We start from the raw sequence: 12,500 nt of genomic DNA, 5'->3' as shown, positions 1-12,500 counted from the left end.
GTTGTTCATTCATAAACAAACAATTTCTTTACGATCAGACGGAAACAAACTGTAATGCTTATGTAGCTGCAGAGGCTTCAAATTTCTCTTTGGAAACTTTCTCTTTGGCAATCCAATTTGCCAAAGAGAAAGTTTCGCGTAACTTTGTTTACATTTATACTTTCAAAATTTGTCTCGCCGAAACAGTTGTTTCAATAAAATTCGTTAGTAAATAGCTTGGGAATTAACGCAATAAAGTTACGTCATCGCTTAGAAATGTTAACACAAGTTTAAGCGTAAAATTAAAACAATTTGTTGTAAAACATGCCAAGTTTAAAAGCATATTGACTAACATAGCAAGAGGTACGTAAAATAGTTTTTATATTTTCATCTGCATAAAAGATCGAAATTTTAATAACTAACGTCATCCATCAAAAAATTATTATTTTACATTTAAAAGAAATAAGTTTAAAAGTATAAATGCATTAAAAATTAAGCTATAGTAATAAAATCACACGGATGACGTTGGAATCTGATAGAATAGACATTCATTGATAAGTGTTCCAAATTTCAACCATCAGCCATGTAGCTATGTTAGTCAATCTCGGTTGGCCCAAGACAGGTTTTCCGTAAAAATCGCTAAAAACAGAAAAGTCATCCGGAGTCATTTGGAATATTTTAACAATGTTTATTTTTATTTTGTTTAAAGTAAATATTTATTTAACCAAGAAAGATAGTTCTTGTAAATTTTTTTAATTTGAAGATTAAAGCGTTTATAGAAAAAAAAACCCATTACTTTAAAGTTATTGAATTTTTATATTTTATTTGCCAAAATTTTTATAAAACTTTTTATGCGGAAATTGTTTTTGCTAGACTCGTGACGTAAGTCCCAATTTTACATTGCGTGAAACAGCCGTGAAACATATATATATATATATATATATATATATATATATATATATATATATATATATATATATATATATATATATATATATATATATATATATATATATATATATATATATATATATATATATATATATATATATATATATATATATACATATATATATATATATGTATATATATATATGTTATTATTTCAAAAGACTAAAAAAAATGAAGTTAATGACTGAAGAAAAAATGAATATCTTTCATTTTACAGAAAGTATTAAAAAAAGTAGCAGCTAGAAAAATAATTTAATGAAAGCCTTCAAAAAATGTTCAAGAGATAAGGGCAAAATAAAGAACAAATTTTTCCTTGTTGTCCTTTTAACAAAAAGTAGGTTGAGTTGTACTTTATGTACGTAAACAAAAAAAGCACAAACTAAACAACTAAGAATATTTAAAATTAAAAAGCGCTTTACAAATTATTATTGCATAATTATGCAACATCATGATAAGGGGTCATTTATAAATGATGTCAGTAAATATAAGGAGGGGGAGGGGGGAGGGAGTGCTGGAAAGTTTGACACTAATTGACAATGGGGAGGGGTTGTTGAGGCCAAAATGAAGTCAATTTAAATCATTTTTCAGTTTTAATGAGCAGATTTTAACGGTATTTACATCTACTAAATGGTATAGAAATGATGTTTTGTTTGAGAGAAAAATAATATTAACTGCGAGGAATTTGATATTATATTTTATTAAATTATTTATAATATAATATTATAAATTTATATAATAAGTTTCCCAGAGACATTAAATAAATAACAACTACTGGCGTAAAATAAAAATTACTATCGCTTTATTAAAATATTACCACTTGACTGCGAATCAATCTATGTTAGAAATATCAACTCTTAGTATATAAAATTCACAATCGTTATTCGCTCCCTAGCGGATTATAAAATGTGGTTCAAAGTTAACTCATAAAAGTAAACTCATAAATTTGTCAGTTTTTGAAATTAAATTGTCGTTATTTCAAATACGAAACTTTAATTGCTCTCTAGTTGATTGTAAAGCGTGATGCAATGCAAATACATCAAGTCTATTGAAAATTCGAAACGCTAATTTCTCCCTAGCGGGTTGAAGAAACTCTTTTAAAAAGCTTGCGCTAACGATGAGCAAAATCATTATTCTGATTGTGATGTAAACAATACTAATAAATCAATATTAAAATATGGATAAAACCGCATTACTTAACTTATTGATGGTTTCGTATGGAAATGCTCATCCTGATAAAAAAAAAAGGCTAATATCCAGAAAGAAGTCCATAGTATATCGAATTCATTAAAAGAAAAGAAACTGCTGCATAAGGATCTTGAATCAAGAGTAATGTATCTAATCAATTTATTTAATGAAAAGGCAATGAAGTTCAAGAGCAAGCATTTATTATTTTGGGTCAATACTCCAAAGCAGTCTGCCCCCACATATACTCCACTTGAATTTGACAGGAATTCCTCACAGTTTGTTGAGCCCACCAATGAGCGATCTGTTATTGATGATCAACAAAATGCATTAACTTTGAGTTTGTTGACCACGAAAAATCAAAAAAATGCAAGAACAGTGGCTCAAGATCGACTTAATTATGAGATTGCAGCTTTAAATTGTGAAGTTGCTGGACTGAAGACTAGAAAGAGAAGTGGATTCATTGCTGAAGCTGAAGAGAATGATTTGAAAAAGAAAAAGAAGAAACTAGCTTTTCTATGTTAAGAACTGGCCAAAAAAAAGTATGATCAAGCTCAACAGAAGAAAGCTAGAGAACTGAAAAAAGCTAGAATGGAGGAAATCTGCTTGGAGCATCCAGAAGTCAAAGAAAAACTAAAAATCAGAAAGAAACCTAGTTGACCGTCATTAGAAGTAGATCAACCTCTTCTTTTGAAGGTGATTATGGATACTGCTCTCCGTGGTTCGTCCGCTGATGAAAGACGTTGTCAGAGGTTCTTCGGGTAATGATAGCTTAGCTATGTTTGTTAATATTGTATTTGTTAGCATTTTACTCTTAATTAGTACTTGCACTATTGTAAATATCCTTGAAATGTTAACAACTAATTTCAAGATTTGATTTGAATATAATTTACGAAATAAATCCCGTTTTCTGTAAAAAAAGTTAATTATATCCAAATATATTTCTTTATTATTTAGAGCATTAAAACTCTCGACGAATTGACATCCGAGATGAACAAAATTGGATTTGCAATCAGTAAGAGCACCCTCTTTACTCGTCTACTTCCGAGAGGTTACGGAACATTAGAAGGCAAAAGGCACGTCAAAACAGCCCCCTGTTAGATTGATCAGTCCTCAGAATGAATCTCATTTAAAACATGTTGACGGACTCTTTTGCAGTTCAACTATAAAATATGTGGAAGAAGTTTGTTCTATTTTAGGGCCATATGAAGTGTGTTTCATTAGCCAAGACGACAAGGCTAGAGTGCCAATTGGAATCACAGAAACCAAAAAACAGGCCCCGTTGTTGATGTATTTGGAGCACCGGGTAACTCTCCCGGACCACGATTGGGTCGTGGCTGCTAAACACAAGCTTCAACCATCTGTATACGCTCAAATTACGATCAAAAAAGATGGTCTCGGAAAAACAGATGCTGTTACTTATTCTGGACCTACCTACATTGCTGTTCGATCAGGAAAACACGCATCCTCGACCGCCTTTGCTCATGGATCAGCGGCTCTTGGATATCAAAGAGTTCGACTCTATTACTAGAGATCCTCAAACTAATTTGGTTAAGCTTATCGTTGTGTTTAGCGTCAATGGAGGACCCGATGAAAATCCCAGATACCAGAAAGTAATTGAAATAAGGATTCACCAACTCTTGAAGAATAACCTTGACGCTCTTTTAATCATGACGAACGCTCCAGGCCGCAGTGCATTCAACAGAGCCGAGCGACGAATGGCATCTCTAAGTAAAGAATTATCTGGGGTGATTCTTCCGCACGAACATTACGGAACTCATCTTGATCCTCAAGGTAATTACATTGACAAAAGTTGATTTGTAAAAATATTAATATAATTTTTAACCTATAATAACCAACATATCATTTAAATCAGGCAGGACAATAGATGAAAATTTAGAAAAACAGAACTTTTGTTTTGCTGGACAGACTATGGCTGATATTTGGTCTGATCTACAAATTAAAGGTTATCAAACTATTGCAGAGTATATTGATCCAGAAAAAGCAGAGCTAGAGTCAAGGAGCCTTTTATTTCAAGATCAACGTATGATTCCCGATCATTTTCGTACAAGTCAATATTTTACTTAAATTGTGAAATGTGAAAATCGTTCTTGTTGTCGGACTATTAGAAGCTCTTACTTTACTCTAATTAGAGCAAGATTTCTTCCGCCACCTGTCCCTTTCAACCAAACGAGAGACGGGATCAAAGCAGTAGATGTCTCAGAAGGAGCAAAAGAATTGTTTCCATCATCAGTCTTTATGCTCATCGCATCAAACATTGAAAGTATTCTTCCTCGTACTGCCATAGGATTTCCAATTTTGCCGTATGATGCGTTTTGTCCATCAATTCAGTCTAGCCTAGCTGATAGAATCTGTAAAAAGTGCAATATCTACTTTGCCTCTCAAGCTATGTTGAAAAGGCACGCTTCTATTCATTCTTCTGCTTTAACACCCCCTCTAATCAAAAGGGTCCAACCTGTTAATATCGCGGAGAGCATTCACTACCTATTGTTGCAATCGATGATCACTTCAAAAACCCATGGAAAGATTATATTAAATATATATAATACTATTTGCTTAGTTAATTATTTAATGAGATATCGACTATTATATAATATAATTTGATGAGATCTACTATTATATAAATGCATAATTTAGTCAGAAAAAAAATCAATGGATTTAAAGCATTTTCATCGTTTTTTAGTGGGGGAGTACACAAAAACTGACATCATATAAAAAGGCCAAAAATTGACAGAGTTTAACAAAGGGGGAAGGGGGAGTCGAAAAATTTAGAAAAAACACTGACATCATTTATGGATGACCCCTAAGCAAAAGAAAAATGTTTTGATATGTCTAATAATAAAAATCCGTTTTTAAAGTATATTTAAAACTATTATCTTTTCTTTTTAATATATTCAAACTCGATAAGTTAAAATTACATTTTTTTGTGACTGAATTTCTCCTAACAAACTCATGTAATTTATGTAAATAACTTGTAAATGAAGGTTGTAATTCTTATCTCAATAGAACGAAATGCTCTTGATAATGGCATTTTTTAATCAAAAAAGCGCGATAAAAATGAAGTGTAAAAGTATAATATTATTTTGATAAACTCTTCTTAAATTTTAGGTTTCATGTTTTTAATGTAACGTTATAAACGTGTCCATATTTGAAAAATACCAGACGCGTACAAGGCAAACTTGGCATGTATAAATACATACATAATAGCCTGATTTAATTACCATTTCTTCAAAGGGGGAGCACTTTCTTCAAGAGGCGCCAAAAATAAAATGAAAACAAAAGGACCCAAAAGCAACTTTTTTTAGCGTCTACATTCACCTATTTTTTGATAAGATTTTGCATAAATTTAATAAAGTGATTATATTTTTTATATTTTCAAGACGGTTTCGCCTAGCCCTTTTTTGTGTTTTACTAACAACTTTTGAATATATGTTTAATTTCAATTTTTTAGTCAAACAGGACAAAGCGCAGACGAGCACGTGTCCCCCTCGCTCCCGCCCTGCCTACGGTCCTGGTTTAAATGGGTGTAACTAAAAATTCGTTTATTCATTTTAAAATAGCATGTGAAGAAACTAAATTATGGAAAAAATAACTAACAATATTTGCATTTTTAAATCACAAATATTTTTCATAAGAATAAATTGTTTTCAGCAACATGTCATCGTTTTCAAATTTTTCTGCAAATTCTGAGCAGCTATATTTTCTTAAACTAAATTTAACGAACAAAATAGCTGCCAAAGATTTATTTGTAATTTGGGATCCCCCTTCCGCCCAAATATCATTAGCAATCGAAAACAAACGCTCTACGGTAGCGTTTGTACCTGGCAAATATAAAGCGGCTTCCACCAATTTTAACATATTGTTATAAGGAACGTGATTATTTTCGTAATGAGAAAAAATTTAAACCCATCGCTTGTCACAATCAACAGACTGTGAGTTCCAAGAAGAAAACTTTTCCTTTGTGCAATATAAATTAGTTCTCCGAATTTCGTCGAACAATTCATTGTCAGCGAATGTAATTTATTTTGATTTTTTCAAAAAAGTTATAGTTTCAATAATTTCAATCCATTCAACTTTACAGTTAAGTAAAGACCATTTAAAAGCTTCAACCTGATTAAAGTGACGCGTCCACTCCTCTACTTCAGCCAGACACTGCAAAAAATGTCTACTTTTTTCAGAAATTGGTTTTTCAAATGATGACTACTTTCGTCGGTAACTTGCAAATGCCGTCTTACCATGAACGGTAGAAATTTTTCTTCTTTTCTAGATTTTATCTAGTTTCTTTGCCGTAGTATTAAAAGACTTTCAAGTCTTTTAATACTACGGCAACTTCAGCAGCAGAAATATCATCTTTCTCAATTTTTTTACCGTATTATGAAAAACATTGGCTTGACTGTGAACCAAAAACAATACTATTTTATTCATTTCATTATTGAAAAAGTCAAATAAAAGTAGCTTAAAGAACAACTTTTTGTGAATATTGTTATTACCGTTTCGTTTTTAACCTCCGAAATTGGTATTGGTGTTGTCTGCAGAAATAGCCAAAACTTTTGACGAAAAATTGTTAGCACTAATGCATTTAAAGATAACTTCTGATAAAATACCTGATTTTTCTCCATTTACACAATCCATGTTAATCAGCTGAATTTGCACTCCCTCTTTACAATCAAAATAACGAGCCAAAATTGGATATATTTTAACATCCTTGAGGTTTAATGCATCAGAAAGAATTGACACAGCATTTTCTGAGTTGGTTTCACAATATTTCTTGAACACGTTTACAATTATTGCTTCACATTTTGTACGCGCACAAGCAAATCTTGGATTATAAAATTTCTTAATTAGCTTTGATGTACAATCAGCACTTCTAAAGCTATAATTGTGTTTGATTGTGTGGAATACAATTGTTCCTTCTTGAATGGCTAACACTTTTTCATTTTGACCAAAGCTCTGACTCTTCATCAACTTTATGATTTTGTTTGACGATATAGAAGCATCTAATGTCATTTTGTCTTCGATAGATTTGCAATGATCTTCAGTTGCAGACCGTCCACGACTACTAATGTCAAATAGGTGTTGACAAATAGTACATTTGAGGAGCTCATCTTTTTTCTGCGTTAAGAAAGGAAACATTTTCTTTAAATTATTATTAAATGTGTTTAGCCTTCTCTTCTTACTATTCATTATTTGAATTTTATGTATAAATAGTTATAAAAACCCTTCAATTACTTTTTTATGAACACTTATTTTTATGAACTTCTTATTAAAATAAATCGCAAAGCGTTATTTACAATAATTAGGGAAAAAAGACTTTACAAGGCAAACAAAATTTGCGTAAAACGAGCGCATTTTCTTTGTCGCGGTGGAAAAATCTTTCGAAGTAATTTTTTTTTCTTCTCTAATGGGAATTTTAAAAACTTTTTTTTTTAAATGTTGACGGGAATTTAATTCGTTTAGTTTCGTGTTTTATAGTTAAGTTTTAATATTGGAATTATATTCATTTTGTTTTTTAACTATATTTTAGATAATTCACTTATTAAAAGTCTTTCAAATAATATTTTTTGAAAGAATTTTATTTACTTTTTTTTAATATAAAAACGCGTACACAAACGCGTAAAAAACCCCAAACGCGCAAAACTATCGTGAAACGCTTACTGTACGCGCCAAATGCGTACGTATGGTCACTTTACTTAAGCGTTATGTTTCCCAAAGAAAATGTTGGGCGCCAATAGGAACGAGTTGTACTAAGCTGCCCAACATTTTCAGTCATTGACTTTAATGGATATTTCAGGATGTGTACGTACACAAAATACTTGGGTCCCGTGAAATAGTTTATTTTTTACTTATTAGTCCATCTTTAAAAAGTTGTATTTAAAAAGTTTTTTTTATATATTTTTTGTATTACTTAACAGCGATTCTATTTATTTACGCTAAACTAAAACGCTAAAAGTTAGTTGTTTCTTGTTTGTTTTCATTACATTTCTTAACGACTTTTTTTATTTACCCTAAACTAAAGCCTGTTTTGCGTGGCTTGTTTTAACTACTTTTTTTAACGATTTCTTTTAATATTACCGCTGACCTCGTGTTTGTTTTGCGCAGACACCAAAATAAGTAAACCGACAAGAAAGCAAGTTAAATAAAATATTGTAATAAAAACGCCTAACAACGCAACCACTCATCAGGATTACCCAAAAATACTATACAGGTACCCTTTTAGCTAAAATGGAAAACATCTTAGCCCATACCGAAATTTATTATATTAAGAGGTTTCACAGAACTATTTATACTGGTCAGCCTGAGACCGAGGTTCAAGAAAAGCCAACTCATTCAAAAAAAAAAACAATGTTAATGGTCATTGAAAGTCAAAACAGAAAACAACAACATTGACAAATTTATAACCAAAAAACGAGCTGTTGCAGCTGAGATTACTGGAACAGAAAGTATAAAAGAAATCCCATCTGTATATCAAGCAAAAGTCAAACGACCCCGAGACTCTCGCTAATAAAAATGAACCAAACAAAATTAAATAGAAAAAATAGAAAAACCTGAAACTATGAATACTTTTGAAATAAATACTTCAAAAAAAGTAGTGTAATTAGACGATAATTCTTCCTTCTAGTGAATTATTTAAATTTGTGTCATTGTAAATGAATCTAAGTGTAAGCGTTTAGCATAAATTTTCCTTAATCAAAATTGTGTTTTATTCTTTTCTTTTTCTCGTTTTATTTGCAATATCCATGAAGTTGCTATTTTTTCATCTTCTCAACAAAAATTTTTTACTAATCGACTGAAACAGACATGCTTAAAAGATAAAACTTACATAAGTTATATACGTTCTTTATTTATCTACTTCTATGTTTAATTTCTCTAGCTGCATTGACATAATTTTATAAAAAAGCATGTTATTGTTAATTTTGAAAAGTTTTAATAAAGGGACTTGTGTCATTTCCAAAATGACAGGTTCTATTTTGATACGGCGTAAAATTAGCAAAAGAAGTTCGCGTTGTGCGAAATAATTTGCTCTGCTTGTAGTTAAACAACCATTTGCTAAAAATCACTAGCTAATCAAACATTTCTTTAAGATATCATCTGGATGCCATAAAATAAGTTTTGAAATTCACTTTACTTTTGAGTAATTTATTCGTGTTCATTAATTCATTATCGAAACCAATGTATTTAAAAAAATATTTCTTTTGTTTTTCTTATGAAAAATAATGCCGCGCGCTCTGCAATTTGAGCCGAAAAACCACAAATTATTTTCTGTCTTTTTGACATATTTAATTCTGCTTTTTTTACAGAATCAAAATTGTTAACTAAAATTAAAATAAATTTTTTTCCATTTTTTTAAGTTTTATTCGAGTTTTATCGGAAGCTGAATGCACACCACATCGTTACCATTTTCATCTTGAATCTCCCAGCTAACGACTACTGAGATCTGTAACAAATTTTATTAAATGTTTGTAATAAAGTTATCATACTGTTACTAAAAAAGGTAAACATAAGGTTTTTGTAAAATGAAAAAATTAAAGAGTTTTTTGAAGAAAGATAAATATTTTTAATAAAAGAAAAAATAAAGATATAAAATAAAATAATAAAGATAATAAGTTTGTAGCATTAAAATTTGTTTACCGCAGGATAAGTTGTTGAAATCGGTAAATCATACGAAAAAAGGTAAGACTGCCCAGCTTTTATTGGACAAGTAATTCCTTCATTTTGGCATGCATTTGGTTGAGATAGTGGAAATGGAACCCATAGCGGACCAATTTTTCCTTTTACTACAGAGTTAAGTTCAGAATTATTTTTCGTTGCTTGAAAATTAATTTTTATGTTACCACTCCCACCTCGTTTAAACGAACAAGGAAGGCTATCGCATGGGGTAATTATGACATCACCAATAACACCACCTATTAAATAATGCTTCAACTTTTTAATGTTTGTTACCAAAAACAAGCAATATTTTACGTACTTTATAAAGTTAAATGTATGCTTACTTGATGCTGGAGACGTGCATTTTTTGTACTTTATTATCATGCATTGAGAGATAGCCACAAAATAAAATAAAATCAGAAAGAGAAAATTCATGGTAACTGCTACAAATTAACTTTAAGAAAAAAAACACATTTTAAAAATGATAAATGACACTTTTCTTTAGATAAAATAAAGTTAACAATACTTTGAAAACTATAACAATAAAGTACAATTGTAAGTTTTAAAGTAATAAAGTTAAATAGAAAAAACCAATAATAATAACATTTAACTTAGTATCTGTTTAATGAAGAAAAAAAATAATTCAATATTAAAGTTAAATGAGTTTTGAGTTTATGAAACAAGGCAATTACCTTGCCATTAAGTTCTAACTTGTCACTAATTTACTACAATTTTCATCAGTTTCTCCCCCTCCCCCTCTCACACACACAAATTAACAAATACTATTAAAAAAATAAAAAAAACGTCAACCAAGCCAAATAAAATGGAGAAAAATTAATCATAAAATTATTCATAAAATTAATCATTAATTGATTTTTTTAGATCAAATTATTTTTTTTAAATTTGCATAAATATTAAGAATTATAGCATGCGGAGAAAATTTTATGAATCATGTTTTATAACTGATATGGTCATTTGAAAAACAACATAAGTCATTTTTCATTTTCAAGATCGTTATAGGTAAATACATGGTTGGCTGTCACAACAACATTAGTCAGCTATATTGCATAATTTTAGGCAGTAACGTCATTTTATATTTCTTTGAAAAAGCATATGTCAATGACTAACATTTTTTTAAAATGCAACAGTTTTTTTTCACTTACCAAAATTCAGTATTTTTGACTTATATTGTTTTTGAAATTACCGATTCAATCAGACTAGTTGTTAATAATATATACTAGCGTTCTTCTTTTAAACATTATTAAGTTACAGTACACAGTGTTTAAACATTATTAAGTTACAGTATACAGTGTTGCTAAAAAGTGCCAATCAAAAAGCATTTTGATCGGTGTTACAATTTTAACTGGAGAGAGGTAAAACAAAACTTTTAAAAAGATGTTAACGGGGGTATTGTTAGAATATAATTCAAAGTATAATTTCATTTATAAAAAATTATGAAAATAAAACACTATTACAATTTTTCAACACAGAGATTCAACAATTTAAATTATGAATTGCATCGGATTTTACAAAATGCATATTAGTAATATTAGAACAATATTTGTTTCCGATCGACTTCCAGTCGACTTCCATTTGACCCCCTGTAATAAAGTTTATATATTTTACGCCCTCCACAGCGATTTTTTTGATTGATTTTCTTCCACTTGCTAAGGTTTACAATATTTTCGGATACGGATGTAACGGAAACAGTTTATTTTATTTTTACGCGCCAAGTAATTTAATTTTCTCCGAATAATTTATTAAAAATTCAAAATGGTTTCTGAACCATCTTTTTACCGATAAAACAACCTACTATCAAACTCGTGGATAGACTCCATCCATGATGCACCTTATGATCTAAAATTTTACACATGGATTCATAATGTATAAATCTAAAATTCCAGTTTACAACATATACCTTCTAATGACTGATGTCGTAAATATATATGTATTTCATTAAAAAACAGTGATTTTTATGTCTATTTTGCTTCAAACTATTTAACTGTAATTTAGACATATAGTTGCAAACTGGAATTTGAGATCCAATTGAAATTTATTTTCATAAGTAATAACATCGATAGTTAAGGCAACCGTTATTTAGGCTATCAAGCTGATTATTTATAGTTTTATTAATAGTTTTTTAAATAAATTGAATTTCAATATCTATAAACTTTTAAAGAGCAGATTTTATAAAAAAACACATGATATATAATTACACTCAAAAATACATAATATACAAAAATACATAAATTTATATCAATAGCCCTAATAATTAGGGCTTTTTAATATAGACACGGCGATTTTTTTTGCCTTAAAAATTCCGATAGCTATATTTTAATAAATACTTTTCATAAAAATTAAAAAATTGCGGACGTTTTGGACCAAATTTCGTATTTCTCAAAATAAAGCTATCGGAATTTTTAAGGCAAAAAAAATCGCCGTGTCAGTATTAAAAACGTAAACCGACTCTAATTGGATGTTTTTTTAAACTCAGTGCCAAAATGAACCAAATTTTTTTTTTTTTTTATGTAAATACAACTTTTTTTACATAATCGTTAACGTAAAAGATATGACCGGAGCAAGCAGAACATGATGGTCTTTTTATCTTGCTTTAAATAAGCTTTAAAAGGCCTTGTGCAATTTATTCCAGAAAAATGCTTTATAAAAATTTCCTTATTTTAACACTTAACTACAACACTTAAGTTTTAAGTAATTATGAA

General features: G+C 29.6%; 1 protein-coding gene across 1 annotated transcript; it reads right to left on the bottom strand.

The window, feature by feature from the left end:
* Positions 1-9,416: 9,416 nt before the first annotated feature.
* LOC100203112 (NPC intracellular cholesterol transporter 2 homolog a) lies at positions 9,417-10,257 on the bottom strand. Its single transcript, XM_065788789.1, has 3 exons — positions 10,125-10,257; positions 9,763-10,037; positions 9,417-9,568 (listed from the first exon to the last, which is right to left on the bottom strand). The coding sequence occupies exons 1-3, from the start codon at positions 10,213-10,215 to the stop codon at positions 9,485-9,487; spliced, it is 450 nt and encodes a 149-aa protein (XP_065644861.1). The 5' UTR covers positions 10,216-10,257; the 3' UTR covers positions 9,417-9,484.
* Between the last annotated feature and the right edge of the window lie 2,243 nt (positions 10,258-12,500).

The sequence above is a fragment of the Hydra vulgaris genome, chromosome 01 (assembly GCF_038396675.1).
Source record: "Hydra vulgaris chromosome 01, alternate assembly HydraT2T_AEP".
In the NCBI taxonomy this organism is placed as follows: domain Eukaryota; kingdom Metazoa; phylum Cnidaria; class Hydrozoa; order Anthoathecata; family Hydridae; genus Hydra; species Hydra vulgaris.
The sequence above is the reverse complement of the archived record's forward strand: the minus strand, read 5'-3'. Positions and strand labels throughout refer to the sequence as shown.